This window comes from Caretta caretta, chromosome 6, assembly GCF_965140235.1.
Source record: "Caretta caretta isolate rCarCar2 chromosome 6, rCarCar1.hap1, whole genome shotgun sequence".
Lineage (NCBI taxonomy): Eukaryota > Metazoa > Chordata > Testudines > Cheloniidae > Caretta > Caretta caretta.
Genome location: NC_134211.1, coordinates 2,030,126 through 2,049,714, shown reverse-complemented (window position 1 = coordinate 2,049,714; position 19,589 = coordinate 2,030,126). Strand labels below are relative to the sequence as shown.

General features: G+C 55.2%; 2 protein-coding genes across 4 annotated transcripts; both read right to left on the bottom strand.

Annotated features, from left to right (window-relative positions):
- Positions 1-4,421: 4,421 nt before the first annotated feature.
- Positions 4,422-13,574, bottom strand: LOC125639104 (serine protease 33-like). 3 transcript variants are annotated; one of them, XM_048855629.2, is made up of 7 exons: positions 13,488-13,574; positions 10,254-10,386; positions 8,551-8,571; positions 8,102-8,264; positions 6,605-6,876; positions 5,972-6,141; positions 4,422-5,793 (listed from the first exon to the last, which is right to left on the bottom strand). In XM_048855629.2, exons 2-7 carry the CDS (start codon positions 10,306-10,308, stop codon positions 5,500-5,502), a joined length of 975 nt encoding a protein of 324 aa, XP_048711586.2. In that variant the 5' UTR covers positions 10,309-10,386; positions 13,488-13,574; the 3' UTR covers positions 4,422-5,499. The 3 variants fall into 3 exon arrangements, with proteins under 3 accessions (XP_048711586.2, XP_074985263.1, XP_048711587.2); XM_075129162.1 differs by lacking the exon at positions 13,488-13,574 and adding an exon at positions 11,087-11,413; XM_048855630.2 differs by lacking the exon at positions 13,488-13,574 and adding an exon at positions 10,641-10,723.
- Positions 13,400-19,567, bottom strand: LOC125639103 (serine protease 33-like). The gene is made up of 6 exons (XM_048855628.2): positions 19,090-19,567; positions 18,065-18,085; positions 17,616-17,778; positions 15,269-15,540; positions 14,636-14,805; positions 13,400-14,501 (listed from the first exon to the last, which is right to left on the bottom strand). Exons 1-6 carry the CDS (start codon positions 19,142-19,144, stop codon positions 14,199-14,201), a joined length of 984 nt encoding a protein of 327 aa, XP_048711585.2. The 5' UTR covers positions 19,145-19,567; the 3' UTR covers positions 13,400-14,198.
- Positions 19,568-19,589: the final 22 nt, after the last annotated feature.

Here is a 19,589-nt window from a genome sequence, read left to right as displayed (position 1 = left end):
CAGTTTCCCCTATGCAGTTCTTAAGTATCTAGGTGGTGAGATAAGGGTGAATGATCCTTGCAAAGCCCTACAGGGCAGGTGTGTGCAGGGGTCTGGACACAGAGAATGGCCGACACCCTGTTTCCTGGCAACTGATGGCCTGGGCCCTTCCCCCCTGCAAGGTGAGAGCCAAAGGGTTGGAGAACAAAGGAATCAGGTGCCCTTCTGGCCCCGGAAAGGGACAAAGCCCAGAGGAGGAGGGGCTGGAGAGAGTTTCAGTTTGAGGCTGGCTGGGGATGAGGAGTGAAGGGCAGGCGGAGTTGTCTGGCTCACTGCCCCCCAAAATGGACCCAGCTGAGGGGTCCTGTTCTCTGCACCTACAAGCTCTGTTTTAGACCGTGTTCCTGTCATCTAATAAACCTCTGGTTTCCCGGCTGGCTGAAAGTCCCGTCTGACTGCGGAGTTGGGGGGGCAGGACCCTCTGGCTTCCCCAGGAGCCCTGCCTGGGCGGACTCGCTGTGGGAAGCGCACGGAGGGGCAGAGGAGGCTGAATGCTCCGAGGTCAGACCCAGGAAGGTGGAAGCCGGGTGAGCTGTGTGTCCTGCAGACAGGCTGCTGACAGAAAGGAGACTTCCCCAGAGTCCTGCCTGGCTTCATGGGGAGCAGGTCCAGAGCATCGCCCGGGAACCCCGTGACAGTGTGCAGTTAAATTCCGATGTGTGTGTACCTGGGGGGTGCATGGGGTCCCTTGTGTTGTCTTTGTCGTGTAAATGGCCAAGGAGACAACAGCCTAAGGAAATTTCCAGTATTCTTGGGGTTATTTATTTTGTATCATTGTGGGTAATGAGAGATAGACCCATCCTAGGCAGACAGACACAATAGAGACAGATGGAGACAGTACAGACAGAAACAATCTAGATAGACACAATCTAAACAGACAGACAGACACAAAAGAGACAGGTGGTTGGATACAATAAATTAAACACACAGAATTTCAACAGAGGGGCAGACACAATCTAGAGAGAGAGAGAGGCAATCTAGACATTGAGATGCAATTTAGACTGACGGGCATATACTATTGCAGTTGAGACAGACAGACATATTTTTTGTTCCTAACATTCTCTGTATTATTGTAGGACCTACGATACCCTAACATGAGCCAGGAATCCTTTGTGCCAGGTGCTGCCCACACCCACAGTGGGAGCCGGTCCCTGCCCCGAAGGGCTCACAGTCTAAACAGACAAAGGCAGGAACATTCTCCCCCTTTTCCATCCAGGGAAATTGAGACTCAGAGAGATGCGGGACTTGCTCAAGGTCACACAAGGAGTCTGTGGCAGAATCTGGGATAGAACCCAGGTGTCCTGGCTCAAGGTCACCCCTCTGTGCTAAACCACTAGCCCCCACTCCCCTTCCATAGGGCCCAGGCATCCTGGCTCCCAGCCCCCACTTACCCTGCAGCATGGGCAGCAGGAGAAGGATGGTTATTGGGGTGCAGTGTGCTCCCATGGCCCAGCAGCTCCCAGCTCGGCCTCCGCAGGGGACTAGAGGATCCGTGAGCTGCCCCAGTGACCCCAAAGCCTGGTGTCAGCTGTCTGCCTGGCTGGGGAATGTGGCCCAGGAGGGAGCTGCCCCAGTGACCCCAAAGCCTGGTGTCAGCTGTCTGCCTGGCTGGGGAATGTGGCCCAGCCAGTCCTCCTATCGCCTGCCTCATCTCACCCTTCCAGGGAAACTGCTTCTTGTGCCACCAAACCCTGCCACATGTTAACCCTCCCCATTCCCAGCCTCCCACCTGCCCCAGCCGCATTGGCCCCTCGCTGCGTCCCCCGGGTCCTGTGCAGCTGAGAACTCCCCCACTCATGTTTCTGTGACACCCGGCTGCTGACCTTTGCAGAATAGGGGGATGTGTCCCAAAATGGCCTGGGAGGCTTCCCAAGGGGGCTTACCGAGTTCTGCTGTGTGCGAATTGTGTGCGTCTGTGTGTTTGTGTGTGCAGCTCAACTCCACAGGGCGTGTGTGTCTATAGCTAAACTCCAGGGTGTTTGGGTGCCTATACCTGGACTCCGGGGTGTGTATGTGTGTACCTCAGGGGTGCCTGGGGTTCCTTGTGTTGTCTTTGTTGGGTAAATGACCCAGGATAGAACAGCCCAAGGAAATTCCCAGTATTCTTGGGCTTATTTATTTTGTATCATTGAGTAATGAGAGATAGACCCATCCTAGACAGACAGACACAATCTAAACAGACAGACAGACACAACAGAGTCAGATGGAGACAGTACAGATCGACACAATCTAGATAGACACAATCTAAACAGACAGACAGACACAGTATTGACAGATGGTTGGATCTCACACATTAAGAGACAGACACAATCTAGACAGACAAGGCAAACTCGACAGATGGGCATGTACAATCGAGACAGACCGAAGCAGCTGAGACAGACAGACATATATTTTGTTACTAGTATTCTCTGTATTATTGTAGGACCTACGACACCCGAACATGGCTGCCCAGACCCACAGTGGGAGCCAGTCCCTACCCCAAAGGGCTCACAGTCCAAACCAACATTTCTCAAATGTGGCCACCGTGGCCACCAGCGGATTTTTTTGCGACCACGACAGCTTCCTGGAAGGAGATGCGGGCGGGGAGGCAGATAAGAAGCTGCCCTCCCCCAGCACCCGGCTCTTGCTTCTGGATATGCTGCCTTGGTGTTTGCTGGTGCTGCTCACAGGGATCAGCGCCCTGCACCATGCAGCCTCCTCGGGAGCAGCTCTGGAGACACGTGTGGCCGGCGTGCGCAATGCCAGAGGGACCTGCAGGTGGCTGATGAGTTCCCAACCCACCTTCTTAGGGGTGGCCGAGCTTTGGGCTTCAGCCCCAGGGTGGCGGGACTCTGGCTTTGTGCATCAGCTGCAGGGGGCCGGGGCTTGGGCTTGGGCTGTCGTTAAATATCCCCCCGCTCTGCCCCCCCCCCACATGGAAGTCATACTACGCCTATGCGCCAAAGTGCCCCAACAAATGCTGAAATGTTACATTTTAAAGTTGCCTTGTAAACGCCATACACCCCAAATGCACCCTCGTGCCTTACAGGGCAGGTGGAGTTGAAAGACATAGGCATGGCTGTCTTTCAAGTCTCAAGGCGTATTCGTTGGCGAATTGCTGTGTTTACCTCTCGCCCCACTGTAGCTCCGTCAGCGGCTATCGGCTAACATCACCGTCAGCAAAATCACTGCGTGGTGTTTGGGCAGCTTGAGCTCGTTCCTGGCAGAAGGCAAAAGAGTTAAAAACGCGAACGGGTATCAGAAAGTTGGACAAAATATCAGTGCCAGAAAAAGAGCCTGAAGGGGGTACAGGTTTCAGAGGAGCAGCCGTGTTAGTCTGTATCCTCAAAAAGGAAAGGAGGACTTGTGGCACCTTAGAGAGTGAGAAATTTATTAGAGCATGAGCTTTCGTGAGCTACAGCTCACTTCATGGGACTGGGGAGAGGGGGCAGGCAGAGCCCACCTGGATGCAGGGGAGACTTGAATGAGGGGGGATTTGATAGCTGCTTTCAGCTACCTGAAAGGGGGTTCCAAAGAGGATGGCTCTAGACTGTTTTCAATGGTAGCAGATGACAGAACGAGGAGTAATGGTCTCAAGCTGCAGTGGGGGAGGTTTAGATTGGATATTAGGAAAAACTTTTTCACTAAGAGGGTGGTGAAACACTGGAATGCGTTACCTAGGGAGGTGGTAGAATCTCCTTCCTTAGAGGTTTTTAAGGTCAGGCTTGACAAAGCCCTGGCTGGGATGATTTAACTGGGAATTGGTCCTGCTTCGAGCAGGGGGTTGGACTAGATGACCTTCTGGGGTCCCTTCCAACCCTTATATTCTATGATTCTATGATTCTATGACTTGGATGTGCTCTGCTGAGGGAGGCCAGGCCTGAGGGCCCTGAGAGGTCCTACGCTGTGTTCAGATGCTCAATAAACCCTCCTGTGTTACACTGGCTGAGAGTCGCTCCGGTCTGGAGATCGGGGGGGGGGGGGGGCATTATTCCCTCTGGGAGTGGAGGCCCCAGGGGTCCAGAGCGAGTGAACTCGCTGAGGGGCCCACGGGCGAGAGACAGGCGTGCTAAGGCTCAGAGAGGTGCGGCTCCAGGAGGTGGAGGGGCTTAACCCCCAAGACAGAGTGGACCCCCGAGAAGGGCTGTCACACTGAAGGGGGTTCCCCCCAGGGACCGCACCGGTGTGGCCATGACCTGTGAGTCCGCGACAGCGACCTTTTCCCAAAAAAGCAAAAGAAACGATAACAAAAGACAAGAACGTGGAAAGCACCTAATTAGTGTTTCTATTCTGTTTAGCTCCAGCAAAGAATAGAAACAACTGTGCGTTATTTTTATTATTGAGTCTGCAAACAAACAAACAAACAAACAAAACAAACCCTACATAAATAAATGACAATGATGTGGACATGTGTACGTGCAGATTTATTTGTTTTTCCTAAAGTAAATTAAGTATTTTAGGAAAAAGTCTCAGAGCAGCCACTAGCAAGAGTTGGTGGCTGCACCCTGAGGACACCAAAAAACGTGTTGTCTGAACACCTGCTCCAGACAAACGCAGGTTTATTCTCCCGCTTTTACACCGAAGGAAACTGAGACTCAGAGGGACCCAGGACTTGCTCAGGGTCACGCGGGAAATCTGTGGATGAGCCAGAGATCGAAACTAGGAGGCCTGCTCCCAGCCCCCGCTCCAACCCACGAGACCTCAATCCCCTCCTAGAGCTGGAGATAGAACCCAGGAGTCCTGGCTTCCAGCCCCCCCTGCTCCAACCCACTAGACCCCCCTCCCTTCCCAGAGCCAAGGATAGAACCCAGGAGTCCTGACACCCAGCCCCCGCTTCTCTAACTCAGGGGTTCTCAAGGTTTTACGTTCTGAGGACTCCCAACCTGTTATTTCAATTCCAGGGCCCAGCGGAGGGGCGGGGTCCTGGGCTCCAGGCTTCAGCTCTGTGTGTGTGTGTGTAGATGGGGGGCGGGGATTTGGGGCTCTGGCTTCAGCCGCTAGATGTGGGCACGGGGGCTTCTGCCTTACAGGTCTGGGGGGCTTTACCCATGCAGGGCAGGGGTGAGCAGGGCTTCTGCCTCATAGGGAGCCATGGCTCAGGGCTTTAGCCCCATGGGGCCCTGGGGCTTGGAATTCTGGGCTCCCAGCTTTAGCCATATAGGGCAAGGGGGCTCATGGACCCACTGAAATGGCTTACACCCCACCAGCGGTCCGTGGGCCCCCGGTTGAGAACCACTGCTCTAACTCACTAAAACTGCCTCCCCTGCCAGAGCTGGGGAGAGAACCCAGGAGTCCTGGCTCCCAGCCCCTGTCCCCTGCTCTAACCCACTACACCCCCCTCTCCTCCCAGAGCTGGGGAGAGAACCCAGGAGTCCTGGTGCACAGCTCCCCATGTTCTAACCCATTAGACCCCACTCCCCTCCCAGCCCCATAACCATGCCTTGTCTCCCCCATGGCAGGCCTGGTTGTTAAATTAACAGCTCAGAAACAAAGCAGTGGCCCCAACCCCAAGGCAGCGCTGGCCAGCAGGAGGGTGATGAGGAGCAGGGGGGTGGGCGCTGGAGTGTAGCCTGCATTAGGCTGACTCCTAATGGTGACATTCACCACCCCGGATTCCACACTGGGGAGCTGCTGCTGGATCCAGTCGGAGTAGGCGGAGACCCATGTATAGACCCCAGGGCGGTTGGGGAGGCCGCAGCCAACTCCCCAGCTCACGATGCCGATCAGGAACCAGGAGCCAGCCTCAGAACAAACAAGGGGTCCCCCAGAATCGCCCTAGAGAGAGACGGAGAACCAGTTAGACCAGTGCCCCTCAATCCCAATCTGCAGCCCCGAGGGACTACATACCTGACCCTCCCCAGCTCTGCCGGAGTCCCTCAGTCCTGACCCGCAGCCCCCTCCAATTGCAGACACGGGCTCCTGGATCTCCTGGGATGTCCCTGAATTCATTCACCTGGCAGGAGTCCTGCCCTCCTTCGGGGTAGCCAGCACACACCATGTCATCTTTGATGGGGCGCGACCCCGGGTACCCTGTGATGGGTATGCTATAGAGGTCATTGCATGTCCGGACATCTATGAGTGAGACCTGAACCTCCTGCAGAGTGCGGGGAGGAGGGAGACTTTCTGCGGAGAAAAAATACACCTCATCAGGGCCCACCTCAGCCATCTCCACCTGGGGCAGGATCATCCCTCACTGTCTGTTCCCCACCTCATCTGGGTCAATCTAGCTCGGTCAGGTGTGAATGGGAGTTTTTAAGCACAAGAGGGGTATCAGCTCCCAGCACTCTCTGCTCTAGCCCAGCAGTCCCCACTTCCCTCCCCAAGCTGGGGATAGAACCCAGGAGTCCTGGTTCCCAGCCCCCCCTGCTCTAACTCACTTGCCCCCACTAGCTTCCCAACACCTCATCCTGCCTCCCATTGGAAGATCTCTGCTCTTCGGCAGCCGTTGGGCTTTGCTTTGCCTGTTTGGGCTGCGGCCACTAGACGGCGACATGACTCATTGCAGCAGATACAGCCCTGGCTCAAGGGGTCTCCCATGTCGCCTTTGGGGGACCCCCACCCCACACAGGCCCTCCAGGCATCTTACCATCCGTCTGGACATTCCCCCAGCCGGTGACCCAGCACTGGGTGCCGGAGGCGATGGAATCATTGCGGGCGGGAAGGCAGACAGGGAGGATGTAGGCGGTGTACAGAAGGGGCGTGCTTAGGTGCACCAGGGCTATGTCGGAGGCATAGGTGGTGGGATTGTAGTTGTCGTGGATTATGACCCGTGACACAGCAGAGGTGAAGGCGTTTGCGCTCTGGATGTTCAGCTGGAATTGCCCCAGGGAAACAGAGTAACCAGCGAGGGGCAGGCTCCTAGGAGAGGGGGAGACATTGGGCAGGAGTTTGTTATTATACTCGCTACCACAGAACAGAAACGCAGCCACCTCTGGGGTGGGGCAGCTGGGGAACAGCCGCACATAATGCCACATAGGGTGACTTGCCTGGGGCTGAGATGCAGCCACCACTGGGACGGGGCAGATGGGGAACAGCCTGTGGCAAAGTGGGAATTTTCTGTAATATTTTTATGAATCCTCTATGTGCCTCAGTTTCCCTATTGGGTGCAAAAGCGTTAAGTCTCTCAATGGGGCAGCACAGGAGAACCGGGCAGAGGGGTTATGTTACATTGCTCTCTGTTGTGGACTGAAGAAGTCCTTACAGGACCACCTGAGGCCGACCACATATCACTGGAGAAGATGAGAAGAGAATGAAAACCGCCGTGGCCAGAACACTGAGGCCCAGCAACCAAAGACCTGGAGGAAGTTGGATTCCTTACGCGTCTCCACAGGGAAGCTGAGCAGAAGCGAGCTGAGAACAAAGGACTGAGAGCTGACAGCCAGGGGATAAAGGGTTGGCCAAGGTTTGGGAGAGGCTCAATGTCTCGGGACAAAAGAGGGCACAGGATATGTCTATACAGCACTAAAAAACCCTGACGGGTCAAGTCTTCAAGCCCGGGCTAGCTGCCCCAGGCCAACTGCAGCCCTGCCACGGGTCCCTCATTGCAGTGTAAACGTACCCCAAGAGACAGTGGCTGAAATGGAGTCCAGAGCAGGCTGGGGAGCGTTGGCTTGGCCAGATGGCCTCTATCTTTTATCTATCCCGTGGTTTCTCTGGGCTCACCTAAGGATTTCCCGGAGCCGTGGCCCAGTTGATTAATTAACCGGACCCTGGTATGACAAGGCTGCCTGGCGTCACTGCAAATCCTGGCTGAGGTGCACAGGTCCCTGAAGAGCAGACAAGCTCCACCGGGGATCGGTCTCCCTTGGACTCGCTGGGCAGAGCTCATGAATTGAAGCAGGAAGCCCGGAGCCTAGAGACTCAGTCATGGAGTGGGTGGGGCTGTGGGGCCGACCCCGAGGGCAAAGTGGGACCCCAAGGGGGTCTGGCACACTGAAGGGTTCCTCCAAGGGATTGTTTAGAAGCTGGGCTATAGCCGCACAGTGACACTGCACAGGGATGCTCTCCCCCCCATCCCCGGCCCTCTCTGAGATGCAGCCACCTCTGGGGTGGGACAGCTAGGGGACAGGCTGGGGGTACTCACAGACTGAAGCAATGAGCTGCAGACACCACCCATTCTCCCATGATGAGGGACCCTCCGCAGATGTGGACTCCATTGTATCGGATGCTGGCCTGCCAGGGCCAAGCCCCGTCCCGGGCATTCTGCCCTCCTACAATGCGGCTGGAGGTCACTGACTGCCCGCAGGCTGGGGAGAAAAGTGGGGAAGGATGTGAATAGAAACCAGGAGTCCTGGCTCCCAGCTCCCCCTCGCTCTAACCCACCAGACCCCACTCCCCTCCCACAGCTGGGGATAGAACCCAGGAGTCCTGGCTCCCAGCCCGCCCCCGCTCTAACCCACCAGACTCCACTCCGTTCTCATAGCCAGCGATTGAAACCAGAAGTCCTGACTTACAGTCCCCCCAGCTCTATCCACTAGACCCCACTTCCCTCCCCTCCAAGAGCTGGGGATAGAAAGTGTCCAGATTCCTTACTTGACTGGAACTCCACAGCAGCTAGAAGAGAAAGAGAGGGATGAGTGAGGTGTGAAAACCACACACGGCCTGACCCCTCCAGCAGGGGGCAGCGCTGCACCCACCTACTCACGCACACACCCACACACAGACACACACACACACATGATTTCCACAGGCAGATCCCTGAAATTTCTCCTCTCACAACCCCACCTGGCCCTCTTCCTCCCATGGCCTGCCCCCATGCTTCTCATGGGTCCCCAGCCTCCTCCCATGGAGTGGGATGGTTCTCTGGCCTTGGGCGTGACCCCCCAGGAAGTGAGGTATGTAGGGGGACATAGTCTGATACAGGCTTTCCCCCTCTGCCTGAGATTCCCCACAGAGAGCTCAGACCCTAGATCGGGGTGGGCAAACTACAGCCTGGGGGCCCTATCTACCCTTCAGATGTTTTAATCCGGCCCTCGAGCTCCTGCTGGGGAGCGGGGTCCGGGGGCCAAGTGGCTCCCAGAAGCAGCAGCATGTCTCCCCTCTGGCTCCTACGCGTAGGGGCAGCCAGGGGGCTCCACACTCTGCCCCTGACTCAAGCTCCACCCCTCACAGCTCCCATTGGCCAGCAACCATGGCCAATGGGAGCTGCGGGGGAGGCACCTGCGGACAGTGCAGCGCGTAGAGCCGCCTGGCCACGCTTAAGCATAGGAGCTGGAGGGAGGACATGCCACTGCTTCTGGGAGCTGCTTGAGGTAAGTGCCACCTGGAGCCTGCATCCCTGACCTCCTCCCGTGCCCCAACCCCCAGCCCCGATCCCCCTCCCACCCTCTGAACCCCTCAGCTCCAGTCTCCTGCACCCCAGAGCCTGCACCCCCAGCTGGAGCCCTCACCCCCCCACCTGCACCCTAACTCCCTGCCCCAGCCCAGAGCCCCCTCCAGCACCCTGAACTCCTCATTTCTGGCCCCACCCTGGAGCCCATGCCCCCAGCCGGAGCCTTCACCCCCTCCCACACCCCAACCCTCAATTTCATGAGCATTCATGGCCTGCCATACAATGTCCATATCCAGATGTGGCCCTTGGGCCAAAAAGTTTGCTCACCCCTGCCCTAGATCCAGGGTTTCTTCCCCATAACTGCCCCCTATGGATGATGGGGGAAGGGCCCATTCACTCAGCCATGGTTGTGCATCCCCCGCTCAACCTCGATGAACTATTCCCTGCCCCATGCCCCACACATTCACCACAGCCCCACTTATCCATCCCCTCCTCTGCTCCCATGCCTTACATCACTCTCCCCTTCCTTTGCCACCCACAACCTACCTTCCCACAGGCACTCGCCCAGCCCACCCAAAACCATCTCCCCTTTCCCTTACCCCTCACTTCCATCCCCTCCTGCCCAATGTAAGTGCTGAGAACCCCACCCCTGCCCTTTTCCTCTGGAAACCCACAGAGGGCAGAGTCCTCCAGCAGGGAGTGCCACAAGTTATTGGCAGAGGGAATACTTCTTCATGGACAGCTCCATCCCACTTGTGCTTGAAGGTTTGAGGGACAGAAACCCACTCCCCTCACAGGGTTGGGGAGAGAACCCAAGAGTCCTGGATCCCAGCACCCTCTGCTCTAACCCACTAGCGACCACTCTCCTCCACCCCCACACAGTCCCTGTTCTGTCCCTTTCTGATCCTCATCCCTCATCCCAGCAGATTCCCAAGGTCAGGACCCCAGCAGACCCTGCACTCACCCTCCAGCAGGGGCAGCAGCAGGAGGGCGGCCAGCAGGCAGCTGAGAACACTCATGATACCCGTTTCCCCAACTCCAGCTGGCTCCTCCAAGGGCTGGGACCAAATCCCAGACTGGGAGGGAAAAGTCACTGGCTGCAATTTACAGGTAACAGGTCACATTCATAAACAGAGCTATAAAACCACACGGAAGGTAAATTCATGAGAGGTGCCAATGGCAGCTCCACCCTCCCAGAGCTGGGATAGAACCCAGGCATCCTGGCTCCCATCCCCCCTCCCACTTGCTAGTAGACCGCACTCTCCTTGCAAGTGAACACAGGAATGCAACCCACTGGCCCCTACTCCCCTCCCATACAACTCAGGCATCCTGGCTCCCAGCCCCCACTTACTCTGCAGCGTGGGTAGCAGGAAACGAATGGTTCCTGGCTTACAGGGTATTCCCAGTAACCCTTCCGCCAGGTGCAGCCGGCAGCAACCGGAGCTGCGTTCAATATCTAGGGGTTTCTTTTCAACAGTACAACACAGAACCGGCTCAAGCCACCACCCAGTGACCAGGGAAATTTACATCCCACCCCTGGGTGCCTCTGAGAGGCAATATTTCCCCAATCGCAATCACAGAGTCTGAGTGTAGAAAAGAAACTTTTAGTGAAAGGAGAGAAGTCACGCAACATTAATAAGGGAAAATGCCACAAGCAGAATTCATAATCATAAACCTGTGAACAGGATGCCCACCCCAGACTGCATGGGGCAGTGCCCTCCACCTCATGTTCATCAGTCTACAGCCAAAAGTGCCTTTCCTGTGCCCCGCTTTGCTGCCTCACTCCACCCCACTCACAGTGCTTGTCCTGGGTCAGACAGGACCCAGGGTTGAGAGGTACATCTGTGTGAGTTCACTTCCCACCTCTGGGAAGAAGGCACCTTGCTTGCTCTGCCATCTGAGTGCTTGCTCTGGCTGGCTGCCCTGCCGGCCACTTGTCCACCAGCTGACTGTCAGTCACCTTCTGCTGGCACCTGCTTCTCTGCTGTGACCTCTGCAGGTCAGTCTTTTATTGACTGGCAGCTTTTTGCAGACACACTGCCCCACCACCAGTGATTTCAGCTCTCATTTAAGCACTCTAAGATAACAAAATGCTCCTAATGAACTTCAAACAGTAAGCGGAAACAGGTTAAACCAGACTGAGAAATCTGAGGGAGAGACCACACCTCCTGGCGGGGACATCTGTCCCCACCCCCTTTTACTTTCACAGGCCTCTGGCATTTGAGCCCCTGGCTTAACAAGGTCCCTTCAGTGGAGGGTGACCCCCCTCATTCGGGACAGGTTAAGCACAGTTCTGCTCCCCTTTATTCATACAATAAAGGCAACAATATTAGTAAGAGCATTTCACTACTGTTGCATTCAGTACTAAAGTGATTTGTATCCCAACACCAGCCAGAGTTGATCACTTTGAAAACACAGCTCCTGTCTGCTGGGTACCTAGGCAGAGTAGATGTGGTCATGTAAATTCAATTTGCTCCTGAAGTCTCTCCCCATTCCCAGCTGTCAGGGGAGAGCTCATTCAGACCCTGCTTATACATGGCACAGCAGCTCCCAGCTCTGCTTCCGCAGGGGAGTAGATGGTCGGTGAGCTGCCCCAGTGACCCCAATCCCCAGTGTCAGTTGTCTGCCTTGCCGGGGAATGTCACCCAGCCAATCCCCCCATCGCCTGCCTCTTCTCACCGTTCTAGGGAAACCGCTTCTTGGGCCTCCACCCCTCATCCCTGTTTTCACTCTCCCTGTATCCAGCCTGCCCCACGTCCCAGCTGCATTGGCCCCCCCATTCCTTTCCTAGGTCCTGTGCAGCTGACAACCCCCGCCCCCTTGTGTTTTCACAACATGATGCCGCTGGCATGTGCAGAATGGGGTAATGTTTCCTGAAATGGTCAGGGAGGCTTCCCCAGGGGATTCACCTGGTTCTGCTGTGGGTGTCTGCGTGTGTGTGTGTGTGTGTGTACCTCAGAGGTGCATGGGTCCTTTGTGTTCTCTTTGTTGTGTAAATGACCAAGGACAGAACAGCCCAAGGAAATTCACAGTATTCTTGGGGTTATTTACTTTATATCATTGTGGGTAATAAGAGATAGACCCGTCCTCGACAGACAGACACAATATAGACAGATGGTGACAGTACAGACAGACACAATCTAGATAGACACAATCTAAACCAACAGACGGACACAATAGAGACATATGGTCATATGCAACACATTAGGAGACAGACAGCCTAGACAGGCAGAATTTAGACAGAGGGGCAGAAACAATCTTGACAGACAGACAAGGCAAACTAGACAGACAGGCATATACAGTCTACACAGACAGATGCAGTTGAGACAGACAGACATATCTTTTATTACTAGTACTCTCTGTATTATTGTAGGACCTACGACACCTGAACATGAGCCAGGAATCCTTTGAGCCAGGTGCTGCACAGACTACAACTGAGATCAGTGCCCCATTGTGCTGGCACTGTCCAGACCCACAATGGGAGCCGGTCCCTGCCCTGAAGGGCTCACTTTCTAAATAGACAAAGGCAAGTTTATTCTCCCCCTTTTACATCTAGGGGAACTGAGACTCAGAGAGACCTGGGACTTGCTCAAGGTTACACAGGGAGTCTTTGGCAGAGCCAGGGATAGAACCCAGGAGTCCTGCTCCCAACCCCTGCTCTAACCCACCAGATCCCAATCCCCTCCAAAAGCCAGTGATAGAACCCAGGAGTCCTGACACCCAGTCCTCTCCAGCAATCACTAACCCACTGTAATGAGCCTGGTTCTGGCGGGACCCAACTGAGAGCGCCAATTCAGGACAAATTTCTTAAAGCAGGGCAGTTACAGCCCAAGGCTGGGTTTCTTTGCACACCAAGGCAAACCAAACCAGCCAGACTGAGAAGATTTTGGTTTTACCCCACTGGCTAACCACAAGTCACACAAGCAATTCCCTCAGACTCTCCAGTTTCCCAGTATCACCACCAGTGCCCCTCGTTAAGGGGACGAATGGTTATGAAAGCCAATACCCCAGTAAAAGAACAAAGGTTCTCTCGATCCCAAAGGACCAAGCCCCAGACTCAGGTCAATATACAAGTCAGATCTTACCCACAAATCACGCTGTTGCCAATCCTTTAGACTCTAAAATCTAAAGGTTTATTCATAAAAGGAAAAAGACACAGATGAGAGCTAGAAAAGGTTAAATGGGATCAATGACATACTGTAATGGCCAAGTTCTTGGTTCAGGCTTGTCGCAGTGATGGAATAAATGGCAGGTTCAAATCAAGCCTCTGGAGAACATCCCCAGCTGGGACGGGCCATTCAGTCCTTTGTGTAGAGATTCCGTGTGTAGCAAAGTCCCTGCAGAGGTAAGAAGCAGGATTGAAGGCAAGATGGAGATGAGACATCAGCCTTTTATGGTCTTTTCCAGGTGTAAGGACACCTTTTTGTTCTTACTGTGGAAAATTACAGCAAAATGGAGTTTGGAGTCACATGGGCAAGTCCATGCATACTTTGCTGAGTCACAAGGTGTATCTGCCTTCTCTCAATGGGTCAATTGGGTCACTGCTGGTCTTTAATGGGCCATCAAGCAGGCTAGGCCAAGCTGACACCAACTTGTCTGAGGTGTCACCCAGAAGCATAGAACAAGTTTGAAATACAGACGGTACAGAGCCAATATTCATAACTTCAACTACAAAAATGATACACACATATAGAAAGCATCATCATGACCAGAAAACCATAAGCTTGCCACAGACACCTCAAACTACAACCTTTGGACAATATTTGCTGCAAATGTATAACAGTGGTTGCAACAGTGATCTACACGGTTACAGATTCTGTCAATCACGTCACACCCACTCCCCTCCCAGCCCTATAATAATGGGTTGTAATTCTGATGTTTTTTTTTTTTTCCTTGGCAGGGATGACTGTTAAATTAGCAGCTTAGAAAGCGGTGGCACCATCCCCGGGACAGCGCTGGCCAGCAGGAGGGTGCCGAGAAGCAGGGGGGTGGGCGCTGGAGCGTAGCCGGCATTAGACTGAGTGCTAATGGTGACATTCACCACCCCGAATGCCACACTGGGGAGCTGCTGCTGGATCCAGTCGGAGTAGGCGGAGACCCGGATATAGACCCCTGGACGGTTGGGGAGGCCGCAGCCAGCTCCCCAGCTCACGATGCCAATCAGGAACCAGGAGCCAGCCTGCGAACAAACGAGGGGTCCCCCAGAATCGCCCTAGAGAGAGAAAGAGAATTAGTGAGACTGGTGCCCCTCAGTCCTGACCTGGTGTCCCTCAAGCCCGACCCACAGCCCCCTACTATTTCAGCCCCGGGGTCTGGATTTCCTGGGACTTCCCTGAATTCATTCACCTGGCAGGAGTCCTTCCCTCCTTCAGGGTAGCCAGCACACACCATGTCATCTTTGATGGGGCGCGACCCCGGGTACCCTGTGATGGGTATGCTATAGAGGTCATTGCATGTCTGGGCATCGATGAGTGAGACCTGAACTTCCTGCAGAGTGCGGGGAGGAGGGAGACTTTCTGCGGAGAAAAAATACACCTCATCAGGGCCCACCTCAGCCATCTCCACCCGGGGCAGGATCATCCCTCACTGTCTGTTCCCCACCTCATCTGGGTCAATCTAGCTCGGTCAGGTGTGAATGGGAGTTTTTAAGCACAAGAGGGGTATCAGCTCCCAGCACTCTCTGCTCTAGCCCAGCAGTCCCCACTTCCCTCCCCAAGCTGGGGATAGAACCCAGGAGTCCTGGTTCCCAGCCCCCCCTGCTCTAACTCACTTGTCCCCACTAGCTTCCCAACACCTCATCCTGCCTCCCATTAGAAGATCTCTGCTCTTCAGCAGCCATTGGGCTTTGCTTTGCCTGTTTGGGCTGCGACCACGAGACGGCGACATGACTAATTGCAGCAGATACAGCCCTGGCTCAAGGGGTCTCCCATGTCGCCTTTGGGGGACCTCCACCCCACACAGGCCCTCCAGGCATCTTACCAGCCGTCTGGACTTTCCCCCAGCCGGTGACCCAGCACTGGGTGCCGGAGGCGACGGAATCACTGCGGGCGGGAAGGCAGACAGGGAGCATGTAGGCGGTGTACAGAAGGGGCGTGCTTAGGTGCACCAGGGCTATGTCGGAGGCATAGGTGGTGGGATTGTAGTTGTCGTGGATTATGACCCGTGACACAGCAGAGGTGAAGGCGTTTGCGCTCTGGATGTTCAGCTGGAATTGCCCCAGGGAAACAGAGTAACCAGCGAAGGGCAGGCTCCTAGGAGAGGGGGAGACATTGGGCAGGAGTTTGTTATTATACTCGCTACCACAGAGCAGAAACGCAGCCACCTCTGGGGTGGGGCAGCTGGGGAACAGCCGCACATAATGCCACATAGGGTGACTTGCCTGGGGCTGAGATGCAGCCACCACTGGGACGGGGCAGATGGGGAACAGCCTGTGGCAAAGTGGGAATTTTCTGTAATATTTTTATGAATCCTCTATGTGCCTCAGTTTCCCTATTGGGTGCAAAAGCGTTAAGTCTCTCAATGGGGCAGCACAGGAGAAACAAGGGGGAGAGGGGTGTCATTGCTGTCTGGCACGGACTGACTGGGTCATTGCAGGCCCAGCTGGGGCCAACCCTATATCAATGGGGAATCTGAGGAGAGAATAAAAACCGCAATAGCCGGAACATTGAGACCTAGCAACCAAAGAGCCTGAGGAAGGTGGATTCCTTCCGTATCTCCACAGGGATCTGAGCAGAAGCTAGCCGAGAACAAAGGACTGAGAGCTGACAGCCAGGGGATAAAGGGTTGGCCAAGGTTTGGGAGAGGCTCAATGGATATGTCTACACTGCACTAAAAACCCTTGCCATGCCAAGTCTTCAAGCCCTGGCTAGCTGCCCGAAGCCAGCCGCAGCCCTGCCACGGGTCCCTCATTGCAGTGTAAATGTACCCCAAGAGACAGCTGGTGAAATGGAGTCCAGAGCAGGCTGGGGAGCGTTGGCTTGGCCAGATGGCCTCTATCTTCACTGTGGTTTCTCTGGGCTCACCTAAGGATTTTCCGGAGCCATGGTCCAGTTGATTAATTAACCGGACCCTGGTATGACAAGGCTGCCTGGCGTCACTGCAAATCCTGGCTGAGGTGCACAGGCCCCTGAAGAGCAGAGAAGCCTCCACCGGGGATCTGTCTCCCTTGGACTCGCTGGGCAGAGCTCATGAATTGAAGCAGGAGGCCCGGAGCCCAGAGACTCAGTCATGGAGTGGATGGGGCCGTGGGGCCGACCCCGAGGGCAGAGTGAGACCCCACCGGGGTCTGGCACACTGAGGGGTTCCTCCAAGGGATTGTTTAGAAGCTGGGCTATAGCCAAACAGTGACACTGCACAGGGATTCCCTCCCCCCAGCCCGCTCTGAGATGCAGCCACCTCTGGGGTGGGACAGCTAGGGAACAGGCTGGGGTACTAATGATCTGGAGGATGGTGTGGATTGCACTCTCAGCAAATTTGCGGATGATACTAAACTGGGAGGAGAGGTAGATACACTGGAGGGTAGGGATAGGATACAGAGGGACCTAGACAAATTAGAGGATTGGGCCAAAAGAAATCTGATGAGGTTCAACAAGGACAAGTGCAGAGTCCTGCACTTAGGACGGAAGAACCCAATGCACCGCTACAGACTAGGGACCGAGTGGCTCGGCAGCAGTTCTGCAGAAAAGGACCTAGGGGTGACAGTGGACGAGAAGCTGGATATGAGTCAACAGTGTGCCCTTGTTGCCAAGAAGGCCAATGGCATTTTGGGCTGTATAAATAGGGGCATTGCCAGCAGATCGAGGGACGTGATCGTTCCCCTCTATTCGGCATTGGTGGGGCCTCATCTGGAGTACTGTGTCCAGTTTCGAGCCCCACACTACAAGGAGGATGTGGAAAAACTGGAAATTGTCCAGCGGAGGGCAACAAAAATGATTAGGGGGCTGGAGCACATGACTTATGAGGAGAGGCTGAGGAACTGGGATTGTTTAGTCTGCGGAAGAGAAGAACGAGGGGGGATTTGATAGCAGCTTGCAACTACCTGAAAGGGGGTTCCCAAGAGGATGGTTCTAGACTATTCTCAGTGGTAGAAGAGGACAGGACAAGGAGTAATGGTCTCAAGTTGCCGTGGGGGAGGTTTAGGTTGGATATTAGGAAACACTATTTCACTAGGAGGGTGGTGAAGCACTGGAATGGGTTACCTAGGGAGGTGGTAGAATCTCCTTCCTTAGAGGTTTTTAAGGTCCGGCTTGACAAAGCCCTGGCTGGGATGATTTACTTGGGGATCGGTCCTGCTTTGAGCAGGGGGTTGGACTATCATTCTACTCACTGATTGAAGCAATGAGCTGCAGACACCACCCATTCTCCCATGATGAGGGACCCTCCGCAGACGTGGACTCCATTGTATCGGATGCTGGCCTGCCAGGGCCAAGCCCCGTCCCGGGCATTCTGCCCTCCTACAATGCGGCTGGAGGTCACTGACTGCCCGCAGGCTGGGGAGAAAAGTGGGGAAGGATGTGAATAGAAACCAGGAGTCCTGGCTCCCAGCTCCCCCTCGCTCTAACCCACCAGACCCCACTCCCCTCCCACAGCTGGGGATAGAACCCAGGAGTCCTGGCTCCCAGCCCGCCCCCGCTCTAACCCACCAGACTCCACTCCGTTCTCATAGCCAGCGATTGAAACCAGAAGTCCTGACTCACAGTCCCCCCAGCTCTATCCACTAGACCCCACTTCCCTCCCCTCCAAGAGCTGGGGATAGAAAGTGTCCAGATTCCTTACTTGACTGGAACTCCACAGCAGCTAGAAGAGAAAGAGAGGGATGAGTGAGGTGTGAAAACCACACACGGCCTGACCCCTCCAGCAGGGGGCAGCGCGGCACCCACCTACTCACACACACACCCACCCACACACACACACAATTTCCACAGGCAGATCCCTGAAATTCCTCCTCTCACAACCCAATCAGGCCCCCTTTGAGCCATGGCTTGCCCCCATGCCTCCCATGGGTCCCCAACCTCCTCCCATGTGGGTGGGTTCTCTGGCCTGGGGTATGACCCCCCCCCAGGAAGTGAGGTATGTAGGGGGACATAGTCTGATACAGGATTTTCCCCTCTGTCTGAGATTCCCCACAGAGAGCCCAAATCCTAAATCCAAGTTCTCTGCCCCATAACTTCCCCTCCATGGGTAATGGGGTAAGGGCCCATTCTCTCAGTCATGGTTGTGCATCCCCCACGCCACCTCCATGAGCTATTCCCTGCCCCATGCCCCACACTTTCACCCCCGCCTCACTTATCCATCCCCTCTCCTCCCCCCGAGCCCTACATCATCCTCCCCTTCCTTTGCCACCCACAACCTATCCTTCCCACAGTCCCTCGCCCTGCCCACCCAACACCATCTCCTCTTTCCCCTACCCCTCACTTCCATCCCCTCCTGCCCAGTGTAAGTGCTGAGAACCCCACCCCTGCCCTTTTTCTCTTGAAACCCACAGAGGGCAGAGTCCTCCAGCAGGGAGTGCCACAAGTTATTGCAGAGGGAGTTATTCCTTATGGGCTTGAAGATGTGAGGGACAGAAACCCATTCCTTTCCCAGAGGTGGGAATTAGACCCAGGAGCCCCCCCCTCGCCCCGCTCTAACCCACTTGACCCCATTCCCCTCCCAGAGCTGGGGATAAAACCCAGGAGTCCTGGCTCCCAGCCCCCCCTGCATCCCTGTTCTAACCCTTTCCAATCCTCATCCTTCATACCAGCACACTTCCACAGTCAGAAGGCGTCAAATGCGAGGACCCCAGCAGACTCCTCACTCACCCTCCAGCAGGGGCAGCAGCAGGAGGGTGACCAGCAGGCAGCTGAGAACACCCATGACAGCAGTTCCCCCAACTCCAGCTGGCTGGGACCAAAGCACAGACCGGGAGGGCAAAGTCACTGGCTGCAATTTACCGGCTACACGTCACATTCATAAACAGAGCTATAAAACCACAAGGCGGGTAAGTTCACGAGAGGTACAGATGGCCGCCCCCACCCAGCTGGGATAGAACCCAGGAGTCCTGAATTCCAGCACCCCCTCCGCCAACCCACTAGCCCACAGTCCTCTCCTATAGGATTAATGGCATTGAACAAGTGAGCACCAAGACACAGTAGATGGCTTTCTGGCTTTGGGGGAAGAACCAACCGAAGCAAGGGGACTAGATAGAAGCAGCAAAGGGGCAATGAATATATCCACCCGGAGATCACACGACTGGGAGCCCAGGGCTGGGACAGCAGGGGGCTGCGAGACAGGAGTGAGCAGAGCTTGTGGCTAACAGAGG